The 19900-nt window shown below is 47.6% G+C and overlaps 1 protein-coding gene across 3 annotated transcripts in view; it reads left to right on the top strand.

Annotated features, from left to right (window-relative positions):
* VAC14 (VAC14 component of PIKFYVE complex) overlaps positions 1 to 19900 on the top strand; it is a 160534-nt gene that overhangs the window by 16499 nt on the left and 124135 nt on the right. For all 3 annotated transcript variants that reach the window (XM_061593755.1, XM_061593753.1, XM_061593754.1), the window contains exons 10-12: positions 3886 to 3946; positions 7464 to 7608; positions 10292 to 10357. In XM_061593755.1, coding sequence (XP_061449739.1) covers positions 3886 to 3946; positions 7464 to 7608; positions 10292 to 10357 — 272 coding nt within the window. The remainder of the gene's footprint in view (positions 1 to 3885; positions 3947 to 7463; positions 7609 to 10291; positions 10358 to 19900) is intronic.

Genomic DNA, 19900 nt, shown 5'->3' with positions numbered 1-19900 from the left:
CATGTAGAACCCAAGGGGGCATTCATGTGGCTTCCAGGGAGTCTCCCATCCAGGCACTGACCAGGCCCAGGCCTGCTTAGCTTCGGCAATATGGTGGCCATGTGCCTTCAGATCATTCCAGTTCAGAATCACTTTGATCCTTTGTGCTTAGAAGCCATCGATCACATATCCCCTGAAGCTGAAGAGGGGGGGAATTGGCAGTACGTCTTCCCCCCAATTGTTGAACAGAGGGTACCGAATGGGAAAGATAAACTGTTTGGGGAACTGGGCTTGATGGTCAGTCGGACAGTCCAAAACATTTACAATCAGACTATATTGTTGAGAAATTGGAACGGTTGACTGACAGGCAGCTATGTAACCCTATATCTCCCAATATCCCACCACGGGAAGTGCAGGAAGAGATTAATCGTGTATCCCCTGTTAGCTCAAAGAAAACCAAGGAAGTAAGATCTTTCACTCCATCCAGCAGTTTGGTACTGAGACCATGCAATGTAGCGGTCCATCTATTTCCTTACAGGGGGCCACTCCCTAACTGGGCGAAACAACATCTGAAATTATTACTAGACCTTTCCTCTGAAAACATAGGCTTAAAATCAATCAAGTGACTTTCTACCAACGGACAATTTCTGAGAATTCTTTAAACTTTTATAATAATAATAATAATAATAAATAATAAAATTTTATTTATGAGTCGCCTATCTGGCCGAATTAACAGCCACTCTAGGCAACATACATTAATACAATAAAATACAATATACAATCAATAAGACCATCATTCATCTAAGCACCACTCTACCAATTAATAACAACATTAATAACTAACCCGCCCCAGAGATCCCATAGGCCTGCCTGAATAGCCAGGTTTTCAAGGCCCGGCGGAAACCTATTAGGGAGGGGGCATGGCGAAGATCGAAAGGAAGGGAGTTCCAGAGGGTGGGGGCCACAATCGAAAATGCCCTCTCTCTGGTCCGCACCAGTCTCGCTGTTTTAACTGGTGGAACCGAGATAAGGTCTTGTGTGGCTGATCTCGTCAGGCGGCATAATTGGTGATGCTGGAGACGCTCCTTCAGATAAGAACTCCTTTTAGTTCTCAACAAGTCCCAGCTTTGTTTATGAAAATGAAAGGCCAGTTAGTCCAAAAAGGAGCAGTCCCTTACTGGCATTTTGAGGCTACAGCAATAAGACCTCTGCTTCTTTCTAAAAAAGGGGGTCATGGGGAGGAAGATTTCTCTACCCAAATCTACCGCTTGTTCAGATGGAACTCAAGATCTCATTCAGTGGGATGATCCACTTACAGCAGCTGTGCACAGGCCACTCAGAAACATTCTAAGTTGGCTACTCAATTAGATTTACGCTCAAGTAAGGCAGCCATTGGGGGCTCTGATTTAGATCTGTTGGATTGTCCTGAGCCAACAGAAGATGAACTGTTATCCTCTTTCTCCAAACTCCACAAGAAGGAACAATGTAAAATTACGAACAAATTAGCTAAAGCAAAACCTGAGCCAAATACAGCAGCATAGTCCACAAAATATAGGGGGAACAGCTGCTTTTCAAGCTGCTCATGCCTTCAAATCACATCCAGGACCACAGCCTGTTAAAGGGTTGCTCCCTTCTTTGTCTCCTCTTTCAGCATCTGGGCAGCCAAGGCAGTTGTGGTGCCAAAATCAGGCCTAAAGTCCACCTGAAATGGGTCAGATAATTAGTTTCATCCAAGAGATCCTGGAGTTGCACTCCAGCACCTTAAGGAAGCAAATATTAGTAGCTGGATGGTAGTTATTACAGCCTTGGGTCTGGGGAGAGATTTCAGAAGAAGTAACCTCACAAGGCCTCCTTCAGGCCAGCCAGGACTAGTCCTCTTGCAGAGATGAAATTTCTACCTGCTGCCCAGTTCTTTCCTGCTCAGTATTATAAGTCAAGAGGGACAAGGGTCAAGCATGCAGGAGGTCCAAGAACGTTGTCCACACTCAGACCTCGGCAACGGACATTTATCCTGTAATAGTTGAAGCTCTGGAAACACCTATAGCCCGACCTGCTATATCAAAGGAAAACCTCTTGTGCAAAATTCCTTTGTATTATTGCAGGTGTAAGGAATGTCAGAACTGCTTGGCTGGATCAGGTGCAAAGCTCCCTCTCAGCCAGCATTCTTTTCATAGTTTGCCAGATGCCTTTGGGAGCTTGTAAGTGGGCAGAGTGTGAAGATGATGGCCACGTTCCGATTGAGTTTCCTTTTGGTGACATGTTGTGTGAAGCCCTTCCTGTTGTATGTACTGAACTTGCTTATTGGACGACCTTGAGTTCATGTACTATGAAGGAGGGAGGACTCATGACATGCCGCACTGTGACTCTCCCCCTCCCCCTGCATTTTCTAAACCAGAAAACCTCCAATACGGTAGCCTTTACTCATAGGGAGGTGGTCCAATCCCGTGGATCATTCAGATACCCTTTTCTACACCTTTCAAGATCTAGGATATCTTTTTTCCAGGTGGGATGACTAGAACAACACAGCTGGCTGTACCATAGATTTATTGTAAAGGAATTATACTGGCCATTTTATTTTCATTTCCTAAAACACTCTAGCGTGGACCTTGTCTCCTTTAGCAGCCACACTCTCCTTTTCCCATTGACTGTGAGCAGGAGATCTCTTTCCTGGAGAGTTGCAGTCAGTGCAGCCCCATGTGTATAAATGTCCTGCTGTTGGGTAACTATTGCCCAGTTCCAAACAATCCCTTTTTGGGTGAGGGGCTTGAGGGTGGTGGGTGGGCAACTGCCGGTGCACCTGGATGAAGTAGAGTATCTCGATACATTTCAGTCTGGCTTCTGGCCTGGTTTCAGCATCTCTGGCTGAGGACCTTTCCCAAGAGAGGGACACCCATTGATTCACCTGAACTTTGGTGGCTTGCAGTACTGTTGAGCACAGTATCCTTCTGGGGCACATCATTGCCGTAGTTCTGCTCCTACCTCCAGAGTCGCTCTCGGAGAGTAGAACATGTTGGACCCTATGACTGTTGTGTTGTGGGAGTCTCAAGGGTTCCATCTTGTATCTCATGCTATTGAATATTTATATGAAACTGCTGGGACGGCAGGGATTTGACGTCTAGTTCTGTCTCTTCTACTTCTGTCTCTTCATTCAGCATCGACTGAACCAGCTTGGAGCAGCCTGAGTGAAGAGACGACCCGCAAAGACAGGACAGTGTGTCCTCTTGGAGACTTGGCTTCCTGAAGAGAAAGGTTTCCTGAGAAAAGGGGAGGCTAGGAAAGTGAAAGGATGCTTCAGGATGAAATGAGCAACTGGAGGTGTGACCTTACTGGTTTCTCACCACAGAAGGACTGGGCAGCCTTAGGGGGCAAAGGTCAGGCATTCAAGACATGGTGTCCTGAGACTGCCCAATCATTCTGTGGTGGGAAGCTTGTATCGTCAAACCTCCACTTGCTTATATGTGGGCTGAGTGCGAAAAGTTTGGGTGCCAAAGGAGTTCTGTGTGCAAGAAAGGTAGGCAAACCACTGTTGATTAGGCAACTAATAGGCAGGGCCAGTTGGAAAGGAAGCTGTTGTCCTTGCCAGGGCTAACTGATGACCAAACGGAGGGGTGCTAGCAGTTCCTCAGAGTGCCAGCTGAACCATGTGCTTCAGTAATAAGGCTCCTTGGCTTTCACCACCCTGAATAACGGAATTATCTACAGACCCAGCTATCTCACTGTTTCCAGATAATGAACAAATTAAATAGCACAGGTCCCAGTGTTACGCCATAGAACTTGCTTCCGAGTTGACTTGCTTCCAAGAACGCTCTTGCATGGGGCCGCGTCGGTATTTTGTTTGGGGCGCAAGTTTGTGTCCTGTTGACAGTACTGTGCCATGCTCAAGCTAACGGATGTGTCTCCCTGTAGGCGGCCTGGATGCTTCCAGCGATTCCAGTTTCAGCAACACCAGCGTCTTTATGCCAGCCAGGTAAAAAAATGAACTGTTGTTAGTGAAGCTGGGGCTTGTCTATTGCAGTTTGAGAGAGGAGGCGGAATTTTGCTGTGCTTTCTGGCCCCTGGATCTTGTGCTGGGCCGTGTAATGCCACTGGAGTCACTGCAGACAGTTTGTGGTTGCCACAAGCCACGGTTACAGAGTGCTCTGTGTGCTTTGGTAGACGATCTTGCCTGTGCTAGAAGGAATGCAGACAGTAGGGAATGATGAGGCACCTCTCTGAAGGGTGCGGGGGTCTTTCTTTCCTGCTGGGAATTGTTAGAGAGGGGAGGGGCACTTGAATGGAGTCAGCCTGTTTCTGCATGTGCTCCCACAGTGAGGTGATGGGGTCAAAGCAGGTCGGTGCTTGGGAGTTTCTTTCCCCAAACTGTAGTTTACAATTCCAAATGCTGATTAGAATTGAATTCTGTGAATGTTTATGAACTTCCTTTTAGTCGTCTGTAAGTGCAGCATTTGGCTTTGTGCTAAATGTGTAGTTTCAGACAGGAGCAGAGGCTGGTGGGTTGCAGACATTCCGTGTTTGGGCACTCAGCCGTTTCACGGGATCCCTTCCAAGCTTATTTGGGATGGACGTTGCCCAGTGGGCAAAGAGAGGCAGCCAGCAAGGTCCAGCAGGGAGAGGTCTCTCCTGGAGCAAAGGTGGTGATGGTGACCTGGGGTTTTCCCCAGACAATCTGCTGGCCTTCATCTGACACAGTGAACAGTCTGGAGACCTCTTCCAGGGAGGGTGTTTGTGTACATCTGGTGTGGGGAACCTTTGGACCTCCAGATATTGTTGGACTACAACTCCCATCAGACTTGACTATTGGTCCTCCCGACTGGGGTTGATGGTTCTGCAACATCTGGAGGGCTAAAGGTTCCCCACCCCTGGGGTATATGAAGGAAATGTGGAGTCTCTGCGTGCTTGTGTAGCTGGCAGCATTTTACTGAAACCATGTGGACTAGAATCTTTCAGTGACTGAATTTCCTCCTCTTGAATTACGACATAAGTTTGCAGCGTGTGCTAGAGAACGACAATACCCATGTTTGTGGGAAGACTGTAGCCTTGACTACAACTCCAAGAACTCTTCCCAACATCATTTTAGGTGCAAAGTTGTCATGCCACAGGGTGTCAGTATAATTCTAGTGTAATTTCTTTTTTACAAAGTACTTTGCACATTTTCCCAAACCCTTTTGTAGGTGCTTTCATGCCCCTTTTGCCCCTCTAGTTCCCTGCGTGTAAAGTTACTCTCCCAATTCTGAACTTTTTGTGCTTGTGTCTCTCGGCAGTAAAATCTGATCCTTCAGAAGGTGCTTAAAGGAGTTTAATAGGAACATAGGAAGTGGCTTTATACCAAATTCATTTGTTTGTTCCTCTAACCCAGTATTGCCTCCTGATTGGTAGAGGCTGTTCAGGATCTGGAGCATAGAGAGGCCTTTCCCATCGCGGTTGTCAGCTACCTGTAACCAGCACTCTCCGTGGGTTGCCAACATGGTGCCTACTGGCACAGATGTACCCACAAGGGCTTTCCCTGGTGCCAACCTGAAATTAGACTTGAAAGAATCTTTTAGCCAGTAGAAAGCTTAAATGCAGTGCGGGTGTGTGTGTGTGTGTTAGAGGTGTGGAGGGAAGAGCTGCAGTGCACCTGTGGTGCCTGCAACAGTTTCTCTGCCTTGCAAATGTGCGCAAGGCCCCAAAAGGCTGATGGCCCCTACTCTAGGATGACTGTTCTGAGTTGTTTGTGGCAGCACCATAAGAGCAGGGGCCGTAGAACTGTTTTGGAAGGATTTCAAGGCAAGGGAAATATCAAATGCTAGGCTCTGGTGTCATGTTACCATCTTACTCAGTCTAGGATTGCTTTCTTTTACATTTCTTATTGAAACAAACTGGGGCATTCTTGGCTGGAGACTTGTATGTGAAGGGCAGGCAAAACTTCTGTTAGTCATTGAGAAGTGGAGGGTGGGGGCGGGGGACTGAAGCCTTCAGCTGAAGGTCCCGTTCCCACAGCATAGCATAGGAGATTTCCCCCTCACTTTGTGCGGCTTAAGAGCCCCAAGGAGCATCCCTGCTGTCTGCACTTCCTCCCCAAGGGCCAGAGTCAGGAGTGGGGAAGGCAAGCCCTGGGAAGGTAGGCGTAAGGAGCTGTGTGGCGGAGAGGTGATGGAGGGGGACAGGGCAGCCTTCCCCACTCCTGACTCTGGCCCTTGGGGGGCCAGCAGGACAAAGGCCGCACACCTAGACAGTCACCAAGAGGGGTGATGGGCTCTCCCTCCCCAGAGGTCCATGCAAAGGCTGAGTCATCTGTTGGGGATGCTCTGGCATCTAGCAGGATGTTGGAGTAGGCCTACAAAGCTCCCTCCAATTGCATCTGCTATATATTTTTAAAAATTGCCTGTACATTTGGACACTGCTTAAATTGTTTTAAAAGAAACTGCAATATCTAAATGTAGCACAATCATTCATGAGGTTGAGAAGCAGGGTTTGGTCTGTTTGGATACCGTTGGGTGCCATTTTGAGTCAGGATGGTGGACTGACCTTTTCAGAACTGCAGTGGTTTCCGGTGAGAGTTGCTGTTGGCTTCTTAGAATTGGAATCCCTGAGCGGCAGCAGGCGCTCTCCACGAAGTGATTCTCTGTGCAGAGGCTCTACTGACATCCGTAATGGTTGAAACATTTGTTTCCCTCTTCCCATGCTTAGCATTCCATGCTGCTCGATCAAAAGGACTGTCCCTCACTTTGGAAAAAATGCCTTGCCTGTACTGCCGACACAGTCAGTTTCTGCAGCACTTTGTGAACCACATTAAGGTTGACATTTTTTAAAAAAGCATCACAACTTTTAATTATAATAGTAACAAATGGTGGCTCATCAATATGCTGAGAGGTCAGGTGGAAGGAAAGAGTCTTAGAGCGGCCTTGGAGAAGGGTGTGCTGTATGTGTATGAAAATGAACAGTCAGAAATGGATAAGGCAAAGAGAGAGGCAAACCATTAACATAGTTAGCTTTGGACTCGCAGCTGAGGGCCAGTGTAGGACCTGGGGAAGGAGAGGCACATTAGGACACAAGAGCCCTGACACTGGATCAGACCAAAGGCCTTCTTGGTCGGTCCTCTTATTTCCCATAGTGGCCAGCCGGATGCTTCTTCTGGGAAGCCCACCACGGCCTCCTCTCGCTTTTCTTGCCCAGCTACTGGTACTTGGAGGCATTCTCCCTCCGATCCTAGAGGCTTTGGGAGGCAGAGCGGAGAAGAGCTCAAATCCTGCTGTTCTGTGTCACTTACACAGGGATAGGTCCCATGCAAACCCATGGAAGTGAATGGAGGCAGCATGTCAACAGTACCTGATGGGATTGCTCCCAGTAACTTTTGGCATATGGGGCTAAGATCACATAAGTGGCTTAAAATATATATACACACACACACACACACACACATATATATATATATATATCTGTAAACCTGGTGAAACACATCCATGCACCTGTATGATCTTTCCTATGTCCCCTTTTCTCTACAGCACTGACAGAATGCAGGTGACCCTGAACCTGGATGGAATTGTCCAGGTATTGGACTGTCACCTTCATGATTCAGCCATTGGGATGATGACCCGGATAGCAGTCCTGAAGTGGCTGTACCACTTGTACATCAAGACGCCTCGCAAGGCAAGTCTCCAGGGTGACCAGGCGAGACCTGCAGCGTGGCAGTGAGCCTGCTTTAGGGTTTCCTTAGCTGCTGACTCTTCCTGAAAGGGCAGCAGGCCGGGCAGAAATCCACCTGTAAAGCCTACAGTTTGCGTTCCTGTGCCTTCTACATTTGCTGTTTGGCCTCAGCAAAAAAGGCATGCTATTTCTGTAGGGTTGTTCTGGAATAGGAACTCTTCATACTGCTCTTTCACTTACATTTTGGCTTTTTGGCTTACATGGTACACCAATTTAGTGGAGTCGCGAAGTGGGGTTTATTGTCATTCTTCACTTGATACAAGAGTGTGCAAGCTGGGAAATACCATTTCTGAGATCCTGAAGAACTGTAGCTGGTCAGTGGAGCCTTAGAACTAAGCTAAGTGGACTGTCAGTGGCTCAATGCTGTGTAAGGAAGGCGCCCGCGGTCTCCTCACCATGGAGAGAAAGCAGGCGTCCACCCAGCCTTTCTTGGCTGATGGGAAATCGTTGAGAGAACTCAAACATGGCAGTTTAGAAGCACCTTAGAAAATTATACTTCTCAGTACTGGCACCCAGTGGGGGTCAACCGGTGAAGCTGCGAGTTGAGAGATTCAGGACAGATAAGAGGAAGTCCTCTTTCACACAGCGCATCATTACGCGATGGGATTTGCTACCACAGGATGTGTTGATGGCCCTCAGCTTGGATGGCTTTTAAAGAGGAATAGGCAAATTTAAAATGTGAAAGAGGAGTAGATCACGGGCATGCCGTGGACATAGTATACCTTGATTTCAGCAAAGCTTTTGTCAAGGCCTCCTGTGCTGCCCTTCTTGACAAGCTGATGAAATATGGGCTGGGCAATACTACTGTTGGGTGGATCTGCAGCTGGGGGATCAGCTGTACCCAGCGAATCCTCATGACTGGTTCTGCATCAAGATGGAAGGGAGGCCTCAAGTCGAGTGCCACAGGGCTCAGTCTTAGACCATATGAAGCTCAGCTCAACATTTTTGTAAATGACTTGGATGAGGGTGTAGAGGGGAAGCTTATCAAATTTGCAGGAGGCACAAGGCTGGAAGGAGGTAGCCAGTTCCATAGAAGACAGAATCAAGATTCAAAAGTGCCTTGACAGGCTGGATCACTGGGCTGAAACCAATAAAATATAATCTTTTGGGGAAGCTTTTAGGTACAAAAAAGTCAAAGGTGCAGTATAGCATGTGGAGACACCTGGCGTGGCCGCAGTACATGTGGAAAGAATCTGGGTGGCCTGGTCAAACACAAGCTAAAATGAGTCAGCAGTGTGGTGCAGCTGCAAAAAAAGCGAATACAATTCTAGGCTGCATTAGAGGAAGCAGTGTGAGAGGGTCACAGGGTGTTGTTCTGCTGCCCTGACCAGGTTTCAGGACGCTGACCAACTGGCATGTATCCAGAGGAGGGTGCCCAAGGTGGTGAGAGTTTGGGAAGCTGAGTCTTATTAGGAAAAGTTGAAACAGCTGGGTTTGTTTTGCCTGCAGAAGAAAAACTAAGGGAAAACTGAATGCCAGCCTCTGGGAAAGGAGAGCTGCTGTGTTCATGTCCTGCTTGGCAGCTTCCTAGAGGCATCTGGTTGGTGCAGAGAGGCCTTGGGCCTGATCCAGCTGTGGGGCTCTTTGGGTCATCTTATGTTCATCCACCTTATGAGAGTGAAAAAGGATCTTCAGGGGTGTAGTTGTCCAGGGTCTCGGGGTGGTGGTGGTCTTAGACCCCTGACCTTTTTGGGAGCAGGGTCCCAGGCAGGTCCCTATGTCTCCAGTGCCCTGGACAAGCCAATCAGGCACAGAGGACCATCTTCTCGCATGCCTCCTTGTCCTTTCCTGATGATTCAGAGTGAAAACACTCTTCTCAGTAGCTAGCACACTCCCCTTTCATGCTGACTGCCTCCTTGGACGTCTGTTGTTGTGAGAGGAAGGACTGGGAGTGTGGAGATAATGGCGAAGAGCAAGCAAGCGAGTGAGCTGGTGTGGCGTGACGATCATGAAGGGACCCTGCACTCCTGAATTTGCCACTGCTCTCCTGGGAGTGATACCAGGAGAAATGCTTCTTCTTGGGGAGGTTGCACTTCAAGAGCTGAGCCACGCTGCTGCTCCTCCTGGGCAAGGAAGCGACGTGTTGCCTGCTGCAAGAGAGAGTTGCTGGCCTAGAAGGTAGCAAAAAATTGTCCAAGTTGTCATTGACTGGTTCCTACTAACTCTCTAACTCACATGTAAGGAAGCTTTCTCAGATCTCAACACAGCATGAAACAGTTATGCTCTTTTTCCTTGATGCAAGGAACTTTTTGGGGGTCTCCATTGTTTGGGGGTTTTATTGATGCACGAGGGCCATCGCTAAGCATCTCAGCCTTTTTAGCAGCTATTGATCTTAAAGCTGTGGAAAACAAGCTTACCTCTAAATATATATTATGGAACTCCAAATATAGGTTGTTTTTTTCCCAGCTCAGAAGAAACTAATTTTTATTAAGTGAAGCCCAGTTGCTCAGCTTGAGAAAATTTGAGAGCTCTTCTGCCACTGCAGAAGGCCTCTTCCTCTTCTTCAACTTTTGGCTTCCCCCATTTTAGTGTTGACTGACCTTTGCTGTTGTGCTGGAGCATCAAGCAAGGTGCCTTCTGGGATGGTTTTGCATTGCTCCTCCAACGCCTTCCTGTTGCCTTTCAGATGTTCCGCCACACTGACAGCCTCTTTCCCATCTTGTTGAAGACCTTGTCTGATGAGTCTGATGAGGTGAGTATAAACCCTGCACTGGAAATGTTTACTTTAACTTCATGTATAAAACATCTGTGCACTGAAAGAATACTGATGGCTAGCAGGCAGTCTAGGCCAGAGGTGAACACTGTATGGGTTTCGCCCTTGATAAAATTCCTTATCTCCTGGGCACTGATAACTTTTGCATGTCAAAGAGCAGCTCTCTCCACTTGTGTGCTTGGCTGTAAACAGGGTGAGCCACTGTCGAACATCCACATGTTAAGAGGCTATTGCAAGGAGAGGCTTTCAAAGCTCCTGTCCTCATTCACAGATTCTTAGCGTGGAACCTCAGATGAAGCCTTGATGGCCCCTCCCTTTGAGGCCATGGCATTTTGAGCCACTGCATAATTGAAGCTGTACTAATTGCATCCGTCTGAAAGTTGAGAGGCCGCCTCTGTCAGGTGGAGCTTCTAGTTTGATTCTGACTTGTGACTCTGAAGGAATGGGTCCCCAAAATGACCTCCTGTGATTTCCTAGAATGAAAATGCATGCCAAGTTCAGCTTTACTTTTAAAAGAGGGAAGCTGTCTGTCCACTTGCTGGATCTTGCACCATGGCGATGATCATGTTGAAGGCTTATGAAACTGGGCAGGTTTTGCTGCTGAGTGATGATTGTGGTCCAGGGTATGTTGGGTGGTGTGACTGTATATCTTCATCCACACATTGGAAAGTGCATTTGTACAGGAGAAGCCTGAGTCTTGGAGTCTTCAGCTTAGAGTCACAGCACACCACAATTCAAATTACACTTATCTGAAGAGGAATTAGCAAATGGAGAATAGGCCAAAGTTTAGAAAGATGCAGTTTATTACAAGTGGAGGCAGTGATCATCTACACAGGCAACATTTGGTTTGGATTTGCAAGTTGGAGGTTAAATCTAAGAGGCGGTGCAGATACGAGGGATCTAATGCCAAATATGGATCAGGGAGGCTTACAGGAGCCAGATGGATATGTGTAGAACTGGATTGGGTTAGAGAGGGATGCAAGTACATGTTGCTGCAAAGTGCGGGGGAGAGAGAACCTGAAGCATGGATGTTGCCTGTTCCCAGATGGGGAGAGGTTCTCCTTCCACCGGGGTGGGGGTGGTTGCAGTTGCATCAGGTGGCACTTGGACACCTGGGGCTACTTAGGCTGTGCCTTAAGTTTCTGAAACGCTGGCTTGCGGTCATGTCTTGTTAACAAGCCAGCAGAGGCTGATGGTAGGCTGAGCCCCTCTAGCTTTCCTTGAGCTCTGTAAGGGCGAGGGGTGTCTGGACTACTAGGGGGAGGGAAGGATCTGCAAAAAGGGGCTCCGTGTGCATATTTTGAGTGGTGGATTCTAACCTTGGTGGATACTAATGGGTGTACCTGGAATGTGTTTACAGGGCCGTGCCTCAGGTATGGAGGAGAGTTCACGGGCAGGGCTCTGCGTGAGCCAAACCAGGATTTGCCTTGAGATTAGAGGTCAGGCCGAAAGGAAGGCATTTCCCTTTTCCCAAGGCCTGTCACTGCCCTGCATTGGATACTCTCCTATCCATTGGTGGATGCAATTCCCCCGGCACCTTGCCTGCTCTGTGTGCCTCAGATCCCTAGACATTGCAGAGGCGAGGTGCTAGGGGCATGCTTGAGACAGGGCTGAGGCCGTGCTCCCCTGGGGCCATGGGGAAGGAGAGGGGCTTGTTTGGGAGAACTGAGGCAAGGAGGGGACTGGCGTTCGCCCCGGGCACCGCTGCATCAGCCACGTTGTCATGAGCAGGTTGGTCGGCGTTGTCTGTGTTGGAATTGCTTTTTAAAGATGTTTTAAAAGATGCTTGGTTTTTAAGAGGTTTTTAAAGATGTTTTGTTTTAATATGTTTTAAAGTCTTTGGTTTTTAAGAGGTTTTAGAGTGCGCTTAGTGTTTCTCTTTGCTGCCCTGGGCTCCGTCTGGGAGGAAAGATGGGATATCAGTTTAATAAATAAATAAACAAACAGTTTGGGGTAGCGGGGAGACAAATCACAGGGTCTCCCTGGGCCTTCAGTTTGACTGTCGGATGCTTTCCCCCCTTTACTCTGTTCTTCTCCACAACAGCACTTTCCCGAGGGAGGGACGTGCCTGCCAACCCCTTCCTCACTTTCTTGGAGCTGGAACCGCAAGCCCTGTTGCACCAGACTTTTCTGCGGAATCGGCTTTCTTTCGCACGAAATCTCCAGGGGCTTTTCTCCATGTGATACAGATTCCGAGTCTAATGAAGCTTAACAAAAGCTTTTGTCAAAGTGAATGTCTGCCTTTATCCATTTATGCTTTGGTTTGTGCCTGGTTGGATTTTGGCTTGTGGTGCCCTAAGTTTCTCAGCTCTCAGTTTGCCAAGGTTGAAATTTGGGACTTTGGTGTTGTGTTACAGAGAAGAAAGAGCCTCTGATGTGACCCTCTGATTTGCTTCCTTCTGCTTGTTCTCACCGCCATTCTTGAGTTCCATTTCATTTGCATGCAAGTAGATTTGGGAGCTTTGCAGGCAGATGTGGAAATATCCAGGGATGCAGGTCTGGGTGTGGGAGGTGTTCAGGGGTTGGGCTAGGCTGCCCTGGTGTGAGGCAGATGGGTCAGCTGGTGCAGCAAGATAGGCAAGCACTTCTTCTGCTCTTCATATTTTGTGTACATTCTCTGGACTTCAGGAAAGCGTGTCAGTAGTAGCAGATTGTGAAGGTGGGTTTGGAAAATAATATCAAACCAATGCAAACTGGTCTTCCGTTGCTTGCTTAGGATGGAGAGGATTGATTGGACAAGAGACGCTTTTCACAACTCCGTCTTTACCTCCTGCTCTTTCTGCTCCGCAATAACTTGCTGATTGAAGTGCTGTTCACTCCTGTGAAAGAGGGGCCTTTCCCAAGGGGCCGGGGGGGGCGTTTTAAGAGGAAGGGCCGCAGCACTTGCTCTGTATGCAGAGGGCCCTGGCTTCACTTCCCAGCAGCATCTCCAGGTGGGGCTGGGAACAGCCTCTTCCTGAAATCCTGCAGAGCTGCTGCCAGTCAGCGTACAGACTATTGAGCTACAGGGGCTAAAGGACTCAGTGTACGACAGTTTCCTGTGCTGCCCACCGAGGGGCCTGGGGAAAGCAAGAAGCGGGCAAGAATCCCCCTTGCTCCCCTGACCATTAAAAAAAATACCCCTAGGCATCTTGGGGAAGACAAAGTAACTTTTGTTGTTTCCGTCTCCAAAGTCTTACGCAGGATGAAGCAAGAGTGTGCATGACAGTGGACTTGGGGGAGAGGGAAGGGAAAGGTCTTGTTTCATTTTGCGTGAAGGTTTTGCAGAAGATCTTGCCGGCCCTCTCTGTTGATCTCCGACATGTCCAAGGGAAAGGCTGGTAGTGGCTAAAAATAATAGTTGGCTAATAAGCCAAGCCAGACTTTGGGCGGCAGTTGGGAAGGGTTAACTCTCCCCTCACCAGAAACACCCCTTCCCAGCAATTGTTAGGCTTGGGGGAAGCACAAGGCACCTGTTGGCTCCAGAAACGCCTCATGTGTCCCTGAGATCAGCTTCCGTACATGAGGACTAGAAAGTGGCCGATGGAGTAGGCTTTTTTCAAAAGAGGGATCCAGGGGTGATCTGGGAAAATACAGGCCAGTTAGTTTAGTATCTGTTCCGGGGAAACTGACAATGCGTTATTGAAGATGACATTAGAAGGCACATAGAAATTGTCCTGCTAAAGGAGAATCAGAATGGCAATCTTGTCAGATTGAAACGGAGATATTGGACTGGCCTCGCAGGTGTAGCTGTCAATCACATGATGTCATTGTGCCCCCTGCCATCGCTGCTGCTAGAAGGGAAAAAAGGAAGCGCTTGCTGCTGTTGTGGGAAGCTTTGTGCAGTGGTGGTGGCGGCGGGGGCAGCTTGAGGACCCCTCTGGCTTCCTTCTCTCCCTTCTCACACCATGCAAAGAAGAAAAGGATTTTTTAAGTCTCCCCCTCCCCCTTAATCCCCAGCGTAGGGAAGTTAAGGAGGAGGGATGACTTGGAAAAGGCTTTAAGACAGGCTTTGAGCAAATGGGAGTGCAGGAACTGTTTTCAAGCCTTTGCAAAAGCCTTTTTGGAGCAGCTCCTACAGGCGAGCTGCTTCAAAGTGGGCTTTTGCACAGGACTTTCATCTCCGCTTAGCTGATGCATGGGGACTAAATCCTGCTGGGAACAAGGTTGTTCAGCTAAGGCAAGATTAAACCCTGTCCTCCCACCCACCTGCTGACATCACTAGTGACATCAGTGGGTGGGCATGGAAAAAATTGCCTCATGCGCCAAATTAAGATGGTCTGCCCCCAGAGACTTATGGATCCTGATGGTTTCCTGAATGCTCTGGGGGATGTTCCCAGCATGGCTGGCACTACTGCTGAAGCCCTGGTCAATCTCTGGAATATGGGGATGTCTCGGGCGGTAGACACTATCGCCCCAAAGCACCCTCTCCCACTAGGAAAGGCCCATAATTCACCTTGGTTTACTTGAATTTTGGGCCTGATGAAATGGCAGGGACGACGGCTAGAGCATCGTTGGAGGAAAAACTCAATCTGTTTTCGACCGAACACTGGCTAGAGCTCATTTCGAGCCTATCATGTGGTGGTGATGGCAGCAAAGGAAGCGTTCTTCTCTGCCTCCGTTGCATCTGCTCAGTGCCTTCTGGCAATGCTTTTCCGGGTGGTTTGGGGTCTTTTGAGCTCTGGCCCCATATTAGACTCTGATCCCTCAGTCGCTCGTGGTGACATGTTTGCAAGGCACTTTGTAGATAAAATGGCTCACATTCAGACTGACTTAGATTCCTCATTAACTACAGTTGTGCCAGATGTCCCCGAGGCCTCCTCTGGCCAGTTTTCTATGGATAGTTTTCAGCTTGTAAAGCCTGAGGATGTGGACATGATTCTGGGAGAAATGAGGGCCACTACCTGTTCTCTTGACCCTTGCCCATCCTGGCTAATTAAATCTGCCAGATTGGGAGTGGCTGGCTGGCTGACTGGCACATTTGATTAATACCTCCCTAAGGGAAGGTTCTATGTCAACATTGTTGGAATCTGTGATAAAACATTTGTTAAAGAAGCCTTCGTTAGACCCTATGGTTCTTAACTTCTGCCCAGTCTCTAATCTCCCTGTTCTTGGCAAGGTGATCGAGAGGGTGGTGGCTGCTCAACTCCAAGTTTTCCTGGATGAATCAGATTATCATAGAATCATGATATTATATGCACAAAAGTGGAAAATGGAATCAACACCAACAACGGAAGTTCCCTAAAGGAACAGGTGCGTAGTCTGGGAGTCATCTTAGACTCTTCCCTCACACTTGAGGCTCATGTAGCCTCGGTGGCCCGGAATGCGTTCTACCAACTTCGGTTGGTAGCCCAGCTACGTCCCTATCTGAGTAAGGAGGACCTCTCATCAGTGGTACATGCTATGGTAACCTCGCGTCTGGACTACTGCAATGCGCTTTACGTAGGGCTACCTTTGAAGACGATTCGGAAGCTACAGCTAGTGCAAAATGCGGCGGCCAGACTGCTAACAAGAACCAAGCGGTCTGAGCATATAACACCTGTGCTAACCCGTTTGCACTGGCTTCCAATATGCTTCCGGGCCAGATTCAAAGTGTTGGTACTTACCTATAAAGCCTTATACGGCGCGGGACCAAGATATCTGTCGGAACGCCTCTCCCGATATGAACCGGCCCGTACACTACGGTCTACTACGAAGGCCCTCCTCCGGGTTCCAACTCATAGGGAAGCCCGGAGAGTGGTGACAAGATCTAGGGCCTTCTCAGTGGTGGCCCCCGAACTATGGAATGGTCTTTCTGAGGAGGTGTGCTTGGCGCCGACACTATCATCTTTTCGGCGCCAGGTTAAAACCTTTCTCTTCTCTGAGGCATTTTAATTCCTGTTAATTCTAAATTATTATATTTTGATTTTAGACTGTACAGTTTTGTGTACAGTTTTGTGTTATTTTTATTGTATTTTTAATGTTCACCGCCCAGAGAGCTGTTGCTAGTCGGGCGGTATATAAGCTTAATTAAATAAATAAATAAATGGTTATTGAAATTAATGGACTTAGTAGAGATGGATAAATTGACATGCTTACTTAGAGAAAAATCGACAGATACATTTCTTAAGGAATGGAAGCCTCTCTTAGACTTTTTGCTGAAAGATCAAAATGAAATGATGATAATGGGATTTGACGATTAATTAAGATAGCCTATGGAGAAAAGTGATCTTGTATGTATTAAGGGACAGGTTTGATATATATTATATACTTATAGCTGATCTGCGACAAATCGGAAGTCAAGATTTTTATTGTACTATTATGTTTTTGTTTTTGACTTTGTTTTGTTTTGTTTTCTGAAACTTTGAATAAAAATTATTTTTTTTAAAAAAGATTATCATAGAATCATAGAAGCATAGAGTAGTAGAGTTGGAAGGGGCCTATAAGGCCATCAAGTCCAACCCCCTGCTCAATGCAGGAATCCAAATCAAAGCATTCCCGACAGATGGCTGTCCAGCTGCCTCTTGAATGCCTCCAGTGTCGGAGAGCCCACTACCTCTCTAGGTCATTGGTTCCATTGTCGTATGGCTCTAACAGTTAGGAAGTTTTTCCTGATGTTCATTCAAAATCTGGCTTCCTGCACCTTGAGCCCATTATTCCGTGTCCTGCTCTCTGGGACGATCGAGAAGAGATCCCGGCCCTCCTCTGTATGGTAACCTTTCATGTACTTGAAGAGTGCTGTTATATCTCCCATCAGTCTTCTCTTCTCCAGGCTAAATATGCCCTTTCAGTCTCTCCTCATAGGACTTTGTTTCCAGTCCCCTGATCATCCTTGCTGCCTTCCTCTGAACCTGTTCCAGTTTGTCTGCATCCTTCTTGAAGTGCGGAGACCAGAACTGGATGCAGTATTCAAGATGAGGCCTAACCAGTGCTGAATAGAGGGGAACTAATACTTCACACAAGTTGGAAACTATACTTCTGTTAATGCAGCCTAATATAGCATTTGCCTTTTTTGCAGCCACATCACACTGTTGGCTCATATTCAGGTTGTGATCAACAACAATTCCAAGCTCCTTCTTACCTGTCGTATTGCTGAGCCAAGTATCCCCCATCTTATAACTGTGCATTTGGTTTCTTTTTCCTCAGTGTAGAACTTTGCATTTATCCCTGTTGAATTTCATTCTGTTGTTTTCAGCCCAATGCTCCAGCCTCTCAAGGTTCCTTTGAATTTTGTTTCTGTCTTCCACAGTATTAGCTGTGCCCCCAATTTTGTGTCATCTGCAAATTTGATACGCATGCTCTGTACCTCTTCATCCAAATCGTTAATAAAAATGTTAAAGAGCACTGGGCCCAGGACAGAACCCTGTGGTACCCCACTCGTTACTTCTGCCCAGTTTGAGAAGGAACCATTGATAAGCACTCTTTGAGTACGATTCTGGAACCAACTGTGGATCCACCTGATAGTTGTTCCATCCAGACCACATTTAGGTAGTTTGCTAATCAGAATATCATGGGGCACTTTGTCAAAAGCTTTGCTGAAATTGAGATATATTATGTCCACAGCATTCTCTCCGGTAGATATCAACGGGTGGCATTGGGGGAGGAGGTTTCAGACCCTTGGCCTCTCAATTGTGGAGTGCCACAGGGTTCTATCCTCTCCCCCATGCTATTCAACATCTATGTGAAACCGCTGGGAGCCATCATCAGGAGTTTTGGGCTGCAGTGCCACCAATATGCGGATGACACTCAGCTCTATCTCTCATTGAAGTCCTCACCAGAGTTGGCTGTGAATGCCTTGTCCAAGTGCCTGGAGTCCGTAAGTGGATGGATGGGAGAGAACAGGCTGAAGCTGAACCCCGACAAGACCGAGGTGTTGCTCGTGGGTGATAAGAGAAGGTTGGGAAATTTTGACTTGGTGCTTAATGGGGTGAGACTACCCCTGAAGGATCAGGTCCGCAGCCTAGGGGTCATTCTTGACTCCCAGCTGTCCATGGAGGCTCAGGTTTTGGCAGTGAGCCGGGCAGCTTGGTATCAATTACATCTCGTACAGAGGCTGCGACCCTACCTTCCTGTACATCTGCTCCCGCGAGTGATACATGCCCTGGTCTCCTCTCGCTTAGACTACTGTAATGCGCTCTACATGGGGTTACCCTTGAAAATGGTCCCTAAGCTGCAGCTGGTACAGAATGCTGCGGCCCGCGTGATAAAGCAGAGCCGCCGCCGGGATCATATCACCCCAGTGTTGGTAGATCTACACTGGTTACCAGTTGTTTACCGGGCCCAATTCAAGGTGTTGGTACTGACCTTTAAAACCTTATACGGTTTCGGCCCAGTTTATCTGAAGGAACGCCTCCAGAATCACCGATTGTGCCGCCTGACGAGATCAGCCTCGCAAGACCTTCTCTCGGTCCCACCGGTGAGAACAGCTAGGCTGGTGCGGACCAGAGAGAGGGCATTTTCGGTTGTGGCCCCCACCCTCTGGAATTCCCTTCCTTTTGACCTTTGACATGCCTCCTCCCTGATGGTCTTTCGCCGGACCTTAAAGACCTGGCTATTCAGGCAGGCCTGTGGGATTGCCGGGGCAGATTAAGGTTATAGTGTATTAATTGAAAGATGTTTTAGATTATTGTTGACTGTATTTGTATTATATTGTATTTTATATTGTTGTACGTCACCCAGAGTGTCCGTTAATTTGGACAGATGGGCGACTAATAAATAAAAATTTATTATTATTATTATTATTATTATTATTATTATTATTATTATTCCCACAGTCTACAAGGGAGGTTACCCGATCAAAAAAGGAGATAAGGTTAGTCTGGCAGGATTTGTTCTTTATAAATCTGTGTTGGCTCCTAGTAATCATTGCATTGTTTTCAAGGTACTTACAGATTGACTGCTTTATAATCTGATCCAGAGTTTTTCCAGGGATTGATGTTAGGCTTACTGGTCTGTAGTTCCCCGGTTCCTCCTCTTTGCCTAAGATAGGGACAACATTAGCTCTCCTCCAGTCCTCCGGCACTTCACCAGTCCTCCATGATTTTGCAAAGATAATAGAGAGCGGTTCTGAGAGTTCTTCAGCCAGTTCCTTCAATACTCTAGGATGCAGCTTATCGGGCCCTGCCGATTTGAACTCGTTCAAAGTGATTAGGTATTCCTGGACCATTTGTCTATAAATCTCAAGCTCCAATCCTGCCCCTTCTACTTCGTGTTTCCCGGGAGGGTCACAGATTGTTTTTTGGGAGAAGACTGAGCCAAAGTAGGAATTGAGCACTTCTGCCTTTTCTTTGTCATCTGTTATCATTTTGCCATCCTCATTGAGTAGCTGTGCCACCATTTCCTTTCTCTGTCTTTTACTTTGGACATACCTGAAGAAAGCTTTTTTGCTGCTTTTAGCATCCCTCGCTAACCTCAGCTCATTCTCAGCTTTAGCCTTCCTGACACCATCCCGGCAATTCCGTGATACCTGCCTGTACTCTGCCTTTGTGGCCTGGCCTTCTTTCCATTTCCTGTATGTGTCCTTTTTTGTTTTCAGGTCATCTCTTAAGCTTTTTGTGAAGCCAC

Source organism: Rhineura floridana, chromosome 13 (genome assembly GCF_030035675.1).
Source record: "Rhineura floridana isolate rRhiFlo1 chromosome 13, rRhiFlo1.hap2, whole genome shotgun sequence".
NCBI classification, from domain to species: Eukaryota; Metazoa; Chordata; class Lepidosauria; order Squamata; family Rhineuridae; genus Rhineura; species Rhineura floridana.
The sequence above is the reverse complement of the archived record's forward strand: the minus strand, read 5'-3'. Positions and strand labels throughout refer to the sequence as shown.